The sequence below is a fragment of the Heteronotia binoei genome, chromosome 17 (assembly GCF_032191835.1).
Source record: "Heteronotia binoei isolate CCM8104 ecotype False Entrance Well chromosome 17, APGP_CSIRO_Hbin_v1, whole genome shotgun sequence".
NCBI classification, from domain to species: domain Eukaryota; kingdom Metazoa; phylum Chordata; class Lepidosauria; order Squamata; family Gekkonidae; genus Heteronotia; species Heteronotia binoei.
The window spans coordinates 8478143-8495830 of NC_083239.1; the positions used below are offsets into that span (position 1 = coordinate 8478143).

The following is a 17688-nucleotide window of genomic DNA, read 5'->3' on the forward strand; positions in this document are numbered from 1 at the left end:
AGCAGATAAGCAGAAAAGAGTGTTAAATTAGTAAATGATCCATATAGCTTTAAAGGTAAGATTTTTATGCCTTGAGCCCATACTCTGAGCCCTTTTTGTCTACAGCTGGTAGGTACCACTACCCCCACTTTTGCTTCCAATTCATAGCAAAAATAAAGTCTTATGGAACAAGCATATTATGTTAGAAGCTTTTGTTGCCTAAAACCAGCTTCATAGAGAGAAGCAAATTCTTCAGATGTGCCCCCACCAACAATTGACCAAGATGTGTAAAGTGGGGCATATACTCAAAGTACATAAACTACCTGGCAAAGAGTCCAATTGCATCAGCATTAGGGGAGGGACGGTGGCTCAGTGGTCGAGTATCTGCTTGGGAAGCAGAAGGTCCCAGGTTCAATCCCCGGCATCTCCAAAAAAAGGGTCCAGGCAAATAGGTGTGAAAAACCTCAGCTTGAGACCCTGGAGAGCCGCTGCCAGTCTGAGAAGACAATACTGACTTTGATGGACTGAGGGTCTGATTCAGTAGAAGGCAGCTTCATATGTAGGAGGGATGGTGGCTCAGTGGTAGAGCATCTGCTTGGGAAGCAGAAGGTCCCAGGTTCAATCCCCGGCATCTCCAAAAAAGGGTCCAGGCAAATAGGTGTGAAAAACCTCAGCTTGAGACCCTGGAGAGCCGCTGCCAGTCTGAGAAGACAATACTGACTTTGATGGACCAAGGGTCTGATTCAGTATAAGGCAGCTTCATATGTTCATATGTTCAAATAAAGCAGGCCAGCATTCACCAAAAAAACTATCACAGCAAAAGTCTTAGTCTTTCTTTGGAACTCTTGTATACTGCAGGAGAGGAACTGGAAGCTGATTTTCTGTGTCTTACAGTGATTGCTGGGAGAGTCTATTTAGTATCCTCTCCCCTTGAAATGGAATTTCCTGCTGTGCGTGAAGAGCCTGAGTTTTCTTCTGTGTATGTAAGATTTATATGGGCTTAGTCATCTGGTATTAGCACTGACCTTGGTTATTCCCACTCCTGTGAACTTTATAATTGAACTGGGAAGGGATGAGGGCCAAAACTGTAAAAATCTGGTGAGGAGGTGAGAAAAACTAAACCTTCTGGAACTGGAACATCCAGTAGACATTTTTGCATATCTGCCTGCATTTTGTTGAAATCAGTACTTCAGATTCTGCAGAAGCGTCACATGAAGGTTGCCTTCTACTATCAGTGTAACTTGCTGGAGATTTGAATTTACTGGAACAGCAAGGTTAGATGTGGATATGCAGGTCTGTCTATCTCTGTCCTTTTTTTTTTTTTTTACAAAACCCTAGCATAGGCTACACAATGGCATGATCTTACATGAGTGGAGTTCGTATGGTGTCTTCTGCGGTTAACATTTCCCAGCATATTGAAAGGGGGAATGTAGCAGATGCTGCTTGTTCATCATTGGTCTTCTGTGTAATCCCACATTGTGGCTGCACACGCACAGGCTTGCTGACAGAAATTTCTGGCTTTCCAGGAGCAGTGTGGGCACCCCTCCCCCTTGGAGCATGCTCACTGTGTTTCCTACTGAAACAACGAGCTGAACAGGAAAGGCACCATTTCCCCCTCAGTTCTTCTATTGCTGCTGAGCTGAAAGGAGCATTTCTAGCGCCACTGGATTCTTCATGATCGTCTTGCATGGTTCCTAGGCTTTTCTTTTCAGGTTGGTTCACTCTACAATAGCCCAGAAGTCTCTTTTTTTTAAAGTGCCTTCAGTGCTGCACAAAAATGCCCCAAATGGATGAGCACTCCCGCCGTGTAGTCTGCCTAGAGAGTCTCACAATGTCAGCTCTTGGTGGGCTTTGTGAACAGTTTACCCCCAAGGCTAGGGCAAATAGGGCCTTCCACCTAAAAGCTGCCCTTTGGGAGCTGACAGCAAAGTCATCTGCCTCATGTGAACTTGCTCCGAAGACCAAATCCATAGTTTCTGCACATTTGGTTCCAACACCAAATCCACATAGGCATCAGTCCCAATCTCCAGATCCAGCAGTCACCCAGCAAAGTGCGTCTTAATCCCCAGCAAAGAAGGAGCACTCTTGTCCAAGCATTCTGACAAGTCTTCAATTCCAAGCCACCCCAAGCAGCCTGAAAAGATATTTGTGACGATGACTTAGGATCCCCTGGAATCCAGACTCCTCCAGAACCCACAGTCTCAGAGAATGTTCCATCCCTGGTTCCACATATGCCAACACTGCATTTCCATGAACCTGATGACTCAGGTTCTGACAGTGAACCTCTGCAATGATGGACAAAACCACATCTGACTCCACAGCCGTTGGTTCCAACGCAGCAGAGCCAGCAGCTGATGCCCACCCAGCCGTTCCCACCTCAGCCATGGTGCCCCTTGGCCTTTTCTGTTCCAGCAAGCCCATGGCCAGCATACCTACCCATAGCACGGGGGTCATCCATCGGACCAAGCTGTTTCTCAGGAATGATCTTCAACTCCATTCCAGGCTCCAGTTCTGTACTTCCACTCAGGAGTCCTGTTGGTGGTTCGGAAATGCTTCTCTGACTCCGACCAAGAGGAGGGCTCCTGTTCTCACCTGAGTTTGGAACTAGCCTCTGACCCCTCTCCAGATGAGGCTGTTGGGGATGCAATTTCAATTCCCCCTTTTTGAGGACCTATAACCTGTTCTCTGAGCAGATGCTCAGAATGGCAAAATCATTGGCATTAGATGTTCTATCTGGTGTAGTGGTTAAGGTGTCTGTTGTGGGGGAGGAAGGGAAAGGAGATTGTAGGCCGCTCTGAGATACTGTCCTTGAAAGGGCAGCTGCTGTGAGAGCCCTCTCCAGCCCCACGCACCTCACAGGCTGTCTGTTGTGGGGGAGGAAGGGAAAGGAGATTGTGAGCCGCTCTGAGACTCTTCGGAGTGGAGGGCGGGATATAAATCCAATATCTTCATCTACCTCACAGGGTGTCTGTTGTGGGGGAGGAAGGGAAAGGAGATTGTGAGCCGCTCTGAGACTCTTCGGAGTGGAGGGCGGGATATAAATCCAATATCTTCATCTACCTCACAGGGTGTCTGTTGTGGGGGAGGAAGGGAAAGGAGATTGTGAGCCGCTCTGAGACTCTTTGGAGTGGAGGGCGGGTCTAAATCCAATATCTTCATCTACCTCACAGGGTGTCTGTTGTGGGGGAGGAAGGGAAAGGAGATTGTGAGCCGCTCTGAGACTCTTCGGAGTGGAGGGCGGGATATAAATCCAATATCGTCATCTACCTCACAGGGTGTCTGTTGTGGGGGAGGAAGGGAAAGGAGATTGTGAGCCGCTCTGAGACTCTTCGGAGTGGAGGGCGGGATATAAATCCAATATCTTCATCTTCTATCTGCCAGCTCAAAGCCCAAGCACAAAATCCCATCTGCTCTTTAATCAGATGAGACTATCTATGTCACTCTTCTGGTCCTTCTTGAACACGGCTAAGGACATCTGTGAAAATGTGTCTACCATTCCTCCCAAAGCTAGAAAGACGGAGAACTGCTACAAAGTACAACAGATTGTTGTTTTTCGTTCAGCCCCATCTTTACTTCTGACAGAAGTGGTTCAGGCCAAGCATCATCACGCTTCTCACTCTGCCTCAGTGGGCAAAGGAAGCTGTAAGACTGATGCCCTAGGCTGCAAGGTATATTCAGCTGGTGCTTTGAATTTTAGGATCGCCAATTATCAGGCAATAATGGCTGCCTGTCAGTTTTTCTTATGGGACCGGATGCCCTCGTACATTGATTCGTTTCCTGAGGAACGGCATTCAGTGGCCAAAGTCCTATGCACTGCAGAGGGCTGCTTAGCACATTCTGTGGCATTTTGATTCGCTGTCTGTCATTTTGTCTGGCTCTGGTTCACTGCCTTGGCCCCAGATACCCAGCCTAAGATAGAGGACTTGCCCTTTGAAAGGGGACCATTTATTTTCTGCTAAAACAGAAGAAAAACCTTGGAACAGATTTAAAAAAACAAGCCACCTGCCAGATCCTTCAGTGTCAAATCTATGCCTTCACAACCCACCAGTCGGTGTTTCCAGCCAAGAGACTGTATCCATCAGCAGCAGAGGTACCAGAAGGGACAGAAGGTATTATTCTGAATATATGGCAGCAACCTGCCTTCCCTCCACTTCTTTCATGACAGATTAACCCTGTTTTTGGCCACTTGGCAGAATATCACCACCAACTCCTGGCTTTTTTGCCATTGTTGAAGGGGGGGTACAAGTTGGAGTTCATACAGAGCCCCCCTCTGGACTCCCCTCCTTACAGAGGTGAAGATGATGATAACCACCTAAAGGATGCTGTTACCGAACTTATCCAAAAGGGAGCTGTCCAGCTAGTTGCTGGATGTTCTGTTTCAAATTGTTTTTATTCACGTTACTTCTCTGTTCCTGAGAAGGATGGGGGCCTTTGTCCCATCCTCGATTTGTGCAACTTAAACAAGTTTTCATCTGTTAAAAAGTTCTGGATTATTTTCCTTCTCAGGTTTTTTCAGATATTAAAATTAAATTAGTGGCTTTGGATCTAAAAGATGCATATTTCCATATCTCAATCCATCCCAACCACAGGAAGTGGTACCTTTATTTTCAGTGTGGGGGATTCTGTTATCAGTATACGGTTCTCCCTTTCAGATTGGCTGCCACCAAGGCTGGCCCTGCCTCTAGGCAAACTAGGCGGTTGCCTAGGGCGCTGGGAGGCAGGGGGCGCCAAATTGGGCTTCCCCCCTCCCTCCCTCAGCAAACGCCAAGTTTGCCTTCTCCCCCCCTTCCCTCCCTGGTCAAGTTCAGTGCCAGGGAGCCAGCGCTCAAACGCCGCACTCCCCAGCGGACCATCTGAAGTTGCCCCCGCCGCTGAACACCTGATAAAGACTGCAAATGTGAAAGACTTTAGATGGCCCGCCGGGGAGTGTGGCGCTCGAGCGCCAGTTCCCCAACACTGAACTTGACCAGGGAGGGAAGGGCGAGAAGAGGAGGCGTGGCCACGGGGGGAAGCCGAGAGGAGGCAGGGTGCTGCAGTGGGGGCCCGTAGGTTTGCCTAGGGCGCCATTTGCCCTTGGGCCGCCCCTGGCTGCCACACCCCATGTCTTCACAAAGTGCATGGTGGTAGTCACTGCCTTTCACCAGTCTAAAGGTTGTACTGTCTTCCTATAGCTGGATGACTGGTTGCTTACCACATCTACTGAGAAGTTGCTGCAACATCAACTGTCTCTCACCCTTTCTGTGGGCTAACAGTCAGTGGGGGGGAAATCTAGGGTGGCCCCTTGTAGCTTAATTTGTTTCAGTAAGGAAGATTTGGATTCCTCTATGGAAAAGGCCTACCCACTGCCCAAATGCCTCATCGCTATTAAAGGCTTGATTTCTAAGTTCAGTTCAATTTTTTTGCATGGGGCCAGTGGCCGTTACAAGTGATAAAAAAAAAAATCAGTAAAATATAGTATGGTAAAACGAGATTAAGACAATGTGAATATTACATTTTAAAACTTGTTTCATAAGAAAAGGAAAAACTCCCATATTTGTTGAATACTAGTTAAATTCTTAACTGGACTATGCTGACACCAGCTTAGCTCAAATTTTCTTTGCTGCTGAGGCAGAAAGAGCAACTTTATATGAAACCTCTGGCTCCACATCTGCAAGTAAAAATATAACTTTTTTCCATCACAGTGCTAGGGCCTAAATTGGCCAGGATTATACTTAAGAATTTCTTCCTTGGGGATGAATAAAGTGAACAAACCAAGGACTAATGGCACAGGTCTTCAAGATTTGGGTCTCCTACACTGCTCCCAAGTGGTGCTATCACTTTTACATCTCTCACCAAGTCTTGGGCATTACTTAGGACCAAATCCAGGATCGCCCCACCCCTGATAGGTTCTGAGACCATCTGCTCCATAGCACAGTCATTGAGAGCATCTAGAAACTCTCTTTCTCTTGACCTGAACACATATTGACCCAATCAATCTGCAGGTAGTTAAAATCACCTATTACAACACAGTTTTACGTGTAGCTGCTATCTTTAATCCTTCCATCATATTATAATCGTCCTCTATCTTTTGATTTGGTGGGCGATAACAAACTCCCGTAGTTAAATTTCCTTTTTGGCCCTCTATTTCGACCCAAAGCATTTCTAGAAGGGAATCTAATTCTTTGACCTCAGGCTTACTGGACTGTATGCCCTCTCTGACATACAGAGCCACCCAATCTCCAACCCTTCCCTCCCTAGTCTTTCGATATATATCCAGGAATCACCAGGTCCCACTGATTCTCCTCATTCCACCAAGTTTCTGAAATTCCCACAATGTCTATGTTTTCACCCAACACTAAACATTCCAACTCAACAATTTTACTTCGAACACTTCTAGCATTTGTATACAAACATCTATAATTTCCCAGGCAAGCTAGGCCCGCAACCTTCCTCCTGCTGCCTCGATTCTTTGGCAGACACTCCATACTGTTTGTCACCATTTCAGTGGACAACTCTGATCCGTTATCCGGTAGAAAAGTAACAGCTAACCCTTCATCTGTTTGTGATGAGTCCTCCCGAACCAGAGACATTTCATCTCCTGTTGGCTTTCCCCCAAGATTTAGTTTAAAAACTGCTCTGCCACCTTTTTGATTTTACACGCCAGCAGCTTGGTTCCATCTGGGGACAAGTGGAGACCGTCTCTTTTGTACAGCTCCTGCTTGTTCCAAAAAGCATCCCAGTGCCTAACAAACTTAAACCCTTCCTCCCTACACCATCGTCTCATCCACACATTGAGACTTCTAATTTGTGCCTGTCTCTCCAGCCCTGCACGTGGAACAATGAATAGCTTGGTACTCTTCCCAATGTGGGAACTGCACAGAAGACTGAAGATGAAAAAAGGGTTGTACTTAACTGTAACTATTGTTCATTGCATTGTCTTCTGTGCAGGCACACATCCCCTTCCTCCTACTTTGTTGTGAGGTCTCTCTGCTGGGTGTGCCATATGCCCATGGTGGGGTTCAGCAATATGGGAATTACTGAGGGGAAAAATGATGCCTCTACGCTTTGGTGTGTTATTTCATTGGGAAATGCAGTCAGCACATGCTGGGGCACCCTCTCTACTCTTGGAAAGCTAGAAATTTCTCTCCATCAGCAGACCTCCGCATGGGCAGCCCCCATATGGGACTGCACAGAAGACAACTCAACTAACAACAGTTACAGCTAAATGCAACCCTATTTTCTTCTCTCTCTCTGCATTTTCCTGACTTGTAGCAACTGCACGGCAAGAACCTCGAGTTCAGTGATGGTTATGTGGTGAAGGAAGCAATTGGCGTGGGCTCTTATTCCGTGTGCAAACGCTGCGTGCACAAGGCAACAAACACAGAATATGCTGTGAAGGTCAGTTGCCTTTTCTTTTATTGTGTCCATGAACAGTGACTGCTTTTAAAAAAAAAAAAAAATCATGATTTCAAAATAGCATCCACTAGAGTGGGGAAAGAGTAGCATTCAGTGCTTAAGACTTGGTGTTAACATGGCTGAGGTCTTTCTTGGAGTCCCAACAGCACTGCCAACATTCCTTTTGACCTGCAGGACCTTAGATCCAATGCAATATGGAAGCTGGAGCACCAGTTCATATATCCTTAGGTTAAATCTCTGCCATCATTGAGTAGATTTGGACAAGCTTCTTTTCCGCTGCCTCATTTTCTATCTACCGTATGGTGACCTGCCTTGCAGGAGTGTTTGAAACTGAGTGTATGAAAAGTGTTTTAAATAGGGAGGGACAGTGGCTCAGTGGTAGAGCATCTGCTTGGTAATCAGAAGGTCCCAGGTTCAATCCCTGGCATCTCCAACTAAAAAGGGTCCAGGCAAAGACGCGAAAAACCTCAGCTTGAAACCCTGGAGAGCAGCTGCCAGTCTGAGTAGACAATACTGACTTTGATGGACCGAGGGTCTGATTCAGTATAAGGCAGCTTCATATGTAGGAGGGATGGTGGCTCAGTGGTAGAGCATCTGCTTGGGAAGCAGAAGGCCCCAGGTTCAATCCCCGGCATCTCCAAAAAAGGGTCCAGGCAAATAGGCATGAAAAACCTCAGCTGGAGACCCAGGAGAGCCGCTGCCAGTCTGAGAAGACAATACTGACTTTGATGGACCAAGGGTCTGATTCAGCATAAGGCAGCTTCATATGTTCATATATATATATATATGTAAACACTCCACTGCTATACAAACGTGCCATCTTCCCCATCATCCCGCCTGTTCTGTTTACAGCCTAATGTTCCCTCCAGTACCTCCAAGCTACTAAGCTGTGGCTTGGCAGATGCTGATTCAGGAAAAAGTTTTGTTAATCTCTTAAATGCTCTGGGACTCTTTTATTTTTAAAAATTTCTTTACAGTAAGCAATATACTACTTGCAGGTCATTGACAAGAGTAAGCGAGACCCTTCTGAAGAGATTGAGATACTCCTACGGTATGGACAGCATCCAAACATCATCACTTTGAAGGATGTGAGTATAGAGGATTAATAGGCTCCCCAATGCATATGCTGGTGATGGGCAGGGCCTGTCTACTGGTGGAGTAGCACTACGTCTGTAGTTGATTGAATAACAACGCGTAGTTCTGTTGAAGAGTGACTCCTCTTTATAGTACCAGAAGCAGATCAGTCTCTCTGCTACAGATTTCCTGCATAGTTACGGCCTTGAAAGATTCACAGGCACATGCAGTCACATACTTTGATTTTGCACTCTTGATGAAGCTCTGGCCTTCTCCTTGCTTGGAAGCAGCTCTCAAACTGACCTTGCTTTGGGGCAGTGCAGGAGATGGAGGGGCAGGCAGCAGCCACCCTAGAATGATGCAGCCCTCCACCCCTTTGCCCTGTACCTTTATCCTACTGAGTGCCAGTGGAGAAAGCTGCACCAGCCTTGTTAATTTCAAGGACTGCACAATTGGGTCATGTGCCTGTCTGTGTAGCAGTTCTGTCACTGCGTGGAAAGTACCCTTTAGTAAGATATATGCAAGAGCAGTGGATCCCAGTATACAAACTGCTTGGATAAGGAGTTTCTTTAAAAGTCTGCATCCCCTTTGGCAGGTGTACGATGACGGCAAGCATGTCTACCTGGTGACGGAGCTCATGAAAGGAGGGGAGCTGCTGGACAGGATCCTCAAGCAGAAGTGTTTCTCAGAAAGGGAGGCCAACTCTGTCCTGCACACAATTTGCAAGACCGTGGAGTATCTGCATTCCCAAGGGGTGAGTACAAGATGTGATGAAACATACCAGACCTGTTGGCTCTCCTTTTCTTTCTGCTTACAAAAGTGAGGGGGTAGGCAAAGACCTGGCAGTGAAATTTGGCAGTAACTCACTGGGAGGGGTATGGGGGGGTTTTGCTGATTTTCCCTTCCCTTGCAGATCTCCAGTTTGCCATTCTGTCTGTTAGGGGCCCCTGTCCTTGGTGACGCTGGGAGGGGGTGGAAGGAGCTGCAGCAGAAGGGGGAAAACAGGGAAATTGTTGGGATCCAACCCAGTCGGTTTAGCTGTCACACTTCTGTGCTTGATACGGATGTCCAGTGGCCTGTGTGACTCCTCTTTCCTGTAAAAGCTGTCCAGTGCTGATATCTCAGTCCTTCTTGGCTTTTCTGATGCCACCACACTAATTACCTGGGATGAGAAACATATTAGCCAGCTTAGTTGGCAATGTCCAGTCGTGTGGTTCTGGTGAAAACACTGCTCTGGAAGTGTTGCTTACTAAATATGAGGAAAGCCTCAGAAAAACTGGCCGCTTGGAAGAGGTCTTAGGAGTGTTATACATTGATAACTTCCATTCCTGAAGCATGCAGAAGAGTTCCCTGCCCCAGAAGCGGCCAAAGTGCTTGTGAAATGTGTTCTCTGGTTTGCCATGGAAGGATATACTAACCAAAATGTTTAGTCCATTTTAATCACTTTTTGCACTGCCGTGCACAGCTTTCTGGATGCTGCCAGTCCTTAACACCGCAAGCTCAGATTTGTTAATGAACAAAAGCATTTTTACTAGCAACAGAGCATCTAAATAACCAATAAATGAATGAGTGACATAGTTGGAGAGTCTGAGAACAGGCTTGTACATCTGGTTACCCTGCAGAGCTGACTGCAGCCTACTCAGGTTTCACTTAATGAGCCTGTTGGCATTGCATGGTTCCTTGGGTCCTAGTGAGAAGTTGGTAATACGTGGCTGGTGCACTGCATTATGTGGCTGGTGCACTGCATTCATTTCAGTGAGGAGGATAGGATAATGAGCTCTTACTCTACCACACTTGGTGCTTGACATAAGCTGAAAGGTAGGGATTATGATCCATGATTTTGACTTTTGCCTCCACAGGTAGTCCATAGAGACTTGAAGCCTAGCAACATCCTCTATGTAGATGAGTCAAGCAACCCAGAATGTATCCGCATTTGTGACTTTGGCTTTGCCAAGCAGCTGCGGGCGGACAACGGGCTTCTTATGACTCCTTGCTACACAGCCAACTTCGTAGCTCCAGAGGTAGCAAAGTCATTTATATACACCCTGCAGCATTTTCATAAAGTTTGCTTTCGTCTGTTTAAGGATATGGATTTAGACGAGTGCATTTCCGGCAGAGCTTGTCATTGTGGCTGCTTCAACGATACAGGACAAGATTGGAAGTCAGCCTTACCTTGCTTGTTCCCAGGTCATTAAACACACTTTGACTGGCTTCCTTTCTTGAACCTTTCCATACAACAACAATGAATCTCTCCTAAATGCTAAAGCAATGATTCCCAAACCCTGTACTGGGCATACTGATGCGGCAGACGAGATGGGTGAAATGTCCCTTGAAAAGCTTAAGAGATACCAAAAGCATCACCATTACCCAGAGAACATGTGTGTTCTCTGAGATCTAAACTAGTTGTTCCTTAAGGTGACGTTACTGGAGACACACTGCTCAGCTTCACTGAAATTAGATGGGGAGCATGTGTGAGAGGGCATAGGGGAAAGAGCATGAGCTTTTATGAGCCACAGATGTATGTGCACCTGTGGCAGAAATGCTTAGGTACAATATTTCTGCTGTGGATGGCCACTTCAGACATCTGTGAAATGAACTTGGACAAAAAGCTTATACTGGAATAAACGGTTGTCCTTGAGTGCCTGCTCTCTTGGTACAATTGCAAAAAAGAATATAGAACAAAATGCATGTCATCGTTCTTATTTTGCAGTTTTACATTTGCAATTTTTGAGCTCACCAGTATTCTTCATTGGTTTGGATGTTACAAAATTTTTAAAAGCTAGAGGGGTCGGAAAGAAATTTTTGCTTCAGGCCACGACGTTTCAACCTGATCTTGCAAACATCCTCTGAGATAAATGGAAGCAAAAAGCTGGATTCTGTTGCTGCTGTTAGCCTTTTCGAGAGCCATGGTAGCAAGGAAGTCTACTCACTGAACTCCTTCCTCAGCTGGATCAAATCTTATCATGCTCTTTGTGGTGATGGGACTGATGTACCTCTTCTCCCCCCCGCCCCCCCCCCCACACACAGCTTTTTTCCTTCTTTAATGCAGGTTTTGAAACGACAGGGTTATGATGAGGCCTGCGACATTTGGAGCTTAGGAATCCTCCTCTACACTATGTTAGCAGGGTAAGAACGGCATCCTTTTTTTTGTCACATAAAGCAATTGTTAACAGCCTGTGAATGCTTCCCTTCTGAACTGACTTGGCCTGCTACCCATATAGCACGTAGCTGCTTAATCTAGCAGCGATCTTTTAAAAGTTTGATTCACACCTGATGGGAGATGAGCTGGTCCCTTGGACAGGCTGTCTGATAACGGGCCTTGCCACTGGGTGGCACTGGCAGCATATTTCTCCCAAGTAGCAGAAGAATCTATCGCTTTCCAGGTGGAGGTTAGGTCATATGCTGTCGTTGCTTGGGGAACAGCAGTCTGAAAGAAGGCTGTGAGGCCTCCTGATTCAGGGAGGCTTTTTAGGAAGGAGGCCAGAGAGTGAGCAATAGCAGATTCTTAAGATGCTTTATCAAGGCCTTGCGGGATGCCACCAAGTTCTAGTCGGTAAAGCTGTGGGTTTCAGGTTCTCATGGAGACCCCTAGTGGGAGAAAGGGACAGCATAGCCCAGGAATTCCTGGGCAGCAGAAGGAGGCAAGGATATGTTCCGGTGCTGCTGTTCAAACACTCCAGAGCTTTCTTAATTTCACATACCTGTTCTGAGCTGGGACCCTGGGGTCTTCCATCCAGGCAATTCACAGTGCTGGCCTGCACCAGAAGTACATTGTGCACCTTAAGGCTGCTTCAGGCTACTAGACCTCTCCCATTCCCCTATCCAGGGTGAAGAATTGCCCACCCCAGCCCCAATTTCTTGCTTCTGAGGAATTGAGGAGGGTTAGGAAATGGCCTCCACATAGGGCAATTTCCTATAATGTTTGTAAAAGGCCATAGGGAGGCAACCCAAAGCATCACCTGGAAGTGACATCACATCCTCATGCACTACTGCCAAAATTGTCCTGCATTTAGTCAAGGGAATCCTGCCAGTTACATTGAGACATGCTCTTAAGGAATGACAAAACCCAGTATGGCGGGCAAGTAGCAGGAAGGGTACATGTGATTATAGCAGGAAGGGTACATGGGATTATAGCAGGAAGGGTACATGTGATTATGCTTGTCCCTAGGATGCTCCATGGTTTCCCCAGGGCTTAGCATTTTTATATGCTATCCCTGGACCCCTTTTTTGGAATAAGACATGGAAGACTCTCAGAATTGGCGGTTCTGTTCTATTGCTTATGAACAAGGGAAAGTGGCATTCACGACCTCGACCACCACCACCACCACGTCAGACCACACATGATGGGAGAACATTTGTCTCATTCCTTCTCCCCCTGCCTGGACCAGCCTCCACCTCAGTCATTCAGTATTCTGCTTGCAGCATGAAGCCCCCATGTCCTCAGGAAACCCGGTCGTTCACAGGGATGGGCTCTGTGCTGCAACTGCAGGCGAGGAGCGTTGTAAGGGAGGGGAGTACATTGTACTGAGTAAGGAGAGAGAATACGAGGGAAAGCTTTTGTAGGGAGAAGGTCTTTGAATCCGCCAGTGGAGAGCAAGTTTGGTGTAGTGGTTAAGTGTGCGGTCTCTTATCTGGGAGAACCGGGTTTGATTCCCCACTCCTCCACTTGCACCTGCTGGCATGGCCTTGGGTCAGCCATAGCTCTGGCAGAGGTTGTCCTTGAAAGGGCAGCTGCTGTGAAAGCCCTCCAGCCCCGCCCACCTCACCGGGTGTCTGTTGTGGGGGAGGAAGGGAAAGGAGATTGTGAGCCGCTCTGAGACTCTTCGGAGTGGAGGGCGGGATATAAATCCAATATCTTCATCTACCTCACAGGGTGCCTGTTGTGGAGGAGGAAGGAAAAGGAGATTGTGAGCCGCTCTGAGACTCTTCGGAGTGGAGGGCGGGATATAAATCCAATATCTTCATCTACCTCACAGGGTGTCTGTTGTGGGGGAGGAAGGGAAAGGAGATTGTGAGCCGCTCTGAGACTCTTCAGAGTGGAGGGCGGGATATAAATCCAATATCTTCATCTACCTCACAGGGTGCCTGTTGTGGAGGAGGAAGGAAAAGGAGATTGTGAGCCGCTCTGAGACTCTTCGGAGTGGAGGGCGGGATATAAATCCAATATCATCTTCTTCTGCCAGTGCTTGCTTGTTCACCGTGGTAGATATCCTGTGGTGCAGCTTGTGTTTTCTGTCCCCAGATCTTAGTTTGCTGCCCACAGTCCTGGCCTTGATATGAGCCGGGCCATGACTCTGATTACTCTTCTTCCTGTCATGTGACTCCGGGGACAGGTTGCATCCTGTTGTATGCTCAGAGTCCCATGGTGGTGATTAAAGGTGGGTGGTCCTGAGTCTTGAAAAGTTGACGCCGCACTAGATTAGACTGTATAGGGCAGATCGTAATAAGACTAGAGGCCAGGTCTCCCAGCCTCTCTCTTCATTGTCTAACCCTAACCCTAAGGGACACGGGGGCAGGGAAGTGGTAGAGAGCCAGCATTGTTCTAACAGCACAACATCACTTTCAGTAAATACCCATAAATGACATGACACCTACATGATACTCTAGGATTTGGACAAAACTGCGCTTCACGATTATTGTGTCTGAATCCTAGCACTTTAAAGTATTTGCTGGAAGTGATGTTGCACCATCAGTACGTCATTCTCTCCCCCTGCCCAGCCACTGCCCCCACCCTCTACCACTGTTCTGGCAATCCTAAATAGGGCACCCTGGCACTGCATGGTGATACTTATTATGAATTATAGCCAAGTCAAGAGTCTGGATGTTACTTTAGAGTCCCAGCTTTTTTTAAATCTTTAAGAAGGATTTTTTTTTTTAAGTGAGTCTTTTCAGGAAGTTTCCCCTTGTTCTTCTCCTTGGATTCCTCCCCTTCCTCCTTGTTACCTGGTCTTTCCCTCCCTTCTTTCCGTCTGTGTATTTTTTAACATAGTCCTTTGCTGGGGGTGGGGGCGGGTTTCCTCTTCTTCGTTGCAGGTACACTCCGTTTGCAAATGGGCCCAGTGACACTCCAGAAGAGATCCTCACTCGGATCGGTGGGGGAAAGTTTTCCCTCAAAGGAGGGAACTGGGACACGGTTTCTGACATGGCAAAGGTATGATGTAGCAACAAACTGCTCAGCTTCAGAGCGGATTTGCTTATTTCAACTTTGATCTACAGGAATTGGCAAGGAGAGCTTGGTGTGTCCATTGGCTTCTAAAGGCAGAAGCCTTAACCGTGCTGGGCAGATCCCTGGATCTCTGCTTCTTCTTCAGTTCTGTACAGGTTTCTTTTGTAGCATTTAGTTCTTAGTGCTGAGCTTGGATTCCTGAGGGCGCTTGCTTCTTTATCTTTTCTACTCTCGAAGATCCATGGCTATAAAGATGGACAAGCAATATGTGCAGGGCTGTGGTGCTTGTGCCCAGAATGCCTTCTGCTGCTCCTTTCCCTCCCTATAAGCCCTCCCGCTCCTGTTCTCCGTATTCTGCCTACTTGCAAAATCCAGGTTCTGCACATCACGTTGCATATATTTTCTTCTCACACTTTTTCACACAAGCTAGGCTTGGCTTAAATGGGTTTACCTTTTTAAGCTTTGCTAAATAGGTTTGCCTTTTTAGTCTGACTACAGACTTTTTTTGTAAGAATTCTGTGCAGGACTTGATTTCGATTTGGGGTAAAATAAGAGCAATTCAGCCAGCAGCCAGGACACGATGGAGGCATGAATCTTCTGATTTTTTTTTTCAGTTGAGTCAGAGATGGGAAGAAGAAAACATTTTTTCCCCACAAATAGGTGGGAAAGTGAACTTGCTGGACAAAACACTAGTTCAAAATGCATCCGGTTAATCTTGCATAATAATATTTCTTCTAGCAGATTAATGCAGATTCCTGATTTCTTCATAGAAATCTCTCTCGGCATGCCAGGTTATCCAAAATAAGTTGGAGATACTCATAGGAAAAAGTGGGCATATAATCATTTTAAATATAGTAATCTTATTATTTGAATTTTTGGGGGGTTTGTGTGTATTTTAGGGGGGTAGAGTCTGCACACCTGGACATCATGTCAACCTCTGGTGACTGACCCCTCCTGGGGGCCTGGAGGATATTCAGAGAGGTGGCTGAAAGCCCACTCCTGTCCTCTCAACTGGGATATTTCAAGGACATCCAACTACGAACCACAGTTGACCCTGCTTAGCTTCTAAGGAATCTTTCTTGGGGATTGCTAGTAACTTAAGCTGAGCCTTGCCAGAGGCTGAGCACATTTCAGAGAGTTCTGAGAGAGAGCAGAGAAGAAGTGCTATAAGGGTGAGGTTTGGCTAAGAAACTGGGGAAGTTGCTGAGAATTTCTGAGTTTGTGTGACTGCTGAAAATTCTGAGTTAGTGGTTGCTGGGGAACTGCTGTCTGTTTGGTTTGAATGGGCGGAAGGTGAAGGTGATTGTTGCTGATGGATTAGGAGTGGCTGTGTTCCCCACCCTCCTTGCATTATTAAACTGAGCCTTGCCAGAGAGCTAAAGGGCTCATGGCCTGTGGCTCTTAGCCTGGGGGCTGTGTAAGGACCAGGAACCCAGATCCCTAATTTCTTGGTGCTCCCAATAAGGTAAGTTGACCCTCCAGAAGGGGAGCCACATAAACATACAGGATTTAAAGGGGACTGTATATATTTTTTAAAAAGCTGTCATGAATGCCAGCGGAGGGGTGGGGGCTTTCCAGTGTTTTGCACTGAGTGTCGCATGTATGACCAACTGCCCACAGGACAGAAGTCTTGGGTGTGTTCTTGATGCAAGGAGCTGCTGGTCCTCAGGGAACGAGTTCGTACCCTTGAGGCCTGGAAAGCAGATACGGTCAGTTAGGCACTCTGGGAAGACTATCGGGACACATTAGATGAGCCTCGCTCTGAACGTGGTAGCCTTGTTGCTGCCAGGGAGCATGAGGGTTGAGAGGGAACAGGGCACCATGCCGAGGATAACGGGAATGCGCCCTCAGAAGGGACCTCTTCTTCAGTCGGTGAGCAGGAATCCTTTCGCGCCAAGGAACCATCCCTGGGTAGGGAGAGAGGAGGGGTCTTGGTAGTTGGTGATTCGATCCTTAGGCAAGTAGACAGCTGGATGGCAAAACCGCGTACTGACCGTATGCTGACTTGCCTGCCTGGTGCAAAGGTAGCGGACATTACGCGTGTAGATAGGCTGATAGACAGTACTGGAGAGGAGCCGGTGGTGATGCATGTTGGCACCAACAGTGTGGGAAAATGAAGTCGTGAGGTCCTGGAGGAAAAATTTAGGGTGCTAGGCAGGAGACTTAAGGCCAGGACTTCCAAGGTAGCCTTCTCAGAAGTGCTACCTGTTCCACGTGCAGGGCTGGACAGACAGGTACAAATTAGAAGTCTCAATGTGTGGATGAGACGATGGTGTAAGGAGGAAGGGTTTAAGTTTGTTAGGCACTGGGATGCTTTCTGGAACAAGCGGGAGCTGTACAAAAGAGACGGTCTCCACTTGTCCCCAGATGGAACCAAGCTGCTGGTGCTTAAAATAAAAAAGGTGGCAGAGCAGTTTTTAAACTAAATCTTGGGGGAAAGCCAACAAGAGATGAAACGTCCCTGGTTCGGGAGGACTCATCTCAAAGAGATGAAGGGTTAGCTGTTACTTTTCTACCAGGTAATGGATCAGAGTTGTCCAGTGAGATGGTGACAAACAGTATAGAGTGTCTGCCAAAGTCTCGAGGCAGCAGGAGGAAGGTTGCGGGCCTAACTTGCCTGGGAAATTATAGATGTTTGTATACAAATGCTAGAAGTGTTCGAAGTAAAATTGTTGAGTAGGAATGTTTAGTCTTGGGAGAAAACATAGACATTAGGGGAATTTCAGAAACTTGGTGGATGAGGAGAATCAGTGAGAAACGGTGATTCCTGGATATAAGTTATATCGGAAGAATAGGGAGGGAAGGGTTGGAGGTGGGGTGGCTCTGTATATCAGAGATGGTATACAGTCCAGTAAGACTGAGGTCAGAGAATTAGATTCCCTTCTAGAAATGCTTTGGGTTGAAATAGAGGGCCCAAAAGGAAATTTAACTACGGGAGTTTGTTATCACCCACCAAATCAAAAGATAGAGGACGATTATAATATGATGGAAGGATTAAAGATAGTGGCTAAACATAAAAACTGTGTCGTAATAGGTTATTTTAACTACCCGCAGATTGATTGGGTCAATATGTG

At 46.9% G+C, this 17688-nt stretch overlaps 1 protein-coding gene across 2 annotated transcripts in view; it reads left to right on the top strand.

Moving 5' to 3' along the window:
* RPS6KA1 (ribosomal protein S6 kinase A1) overlaps window positions 1–17688 on the top strand; it is a 148028-nt gene that overhangs the window by 119924 nt on the left and 10416 nt on the right. For both annotated transcript variants that reach the window (XM_060257997.1, XM_060257998.1), the window contains 6 exons: window positions 7231–7356; window positions 8373–8462; window positions 9044–9202; window positions 10308–10469; window positions 11498–11574; window positions 14482–14599. In XM_060257997.1, the coding sequence (XP_060113980.1) occupies window positions 7231–7356; window positions 8373–8462; window positions 9044–9202; window positions 10308–10469; window positions 11498–11574; window positions 14482–14599 (732 nt within the window). The remainder of the gene's footprint in view (window positions 1–7230; window positions 7357–8372; window positions 8463–9043; window positions 9203–10307; window positions 10470–11497; window positions 11575–14481; window positions 14600–17688) is intronic.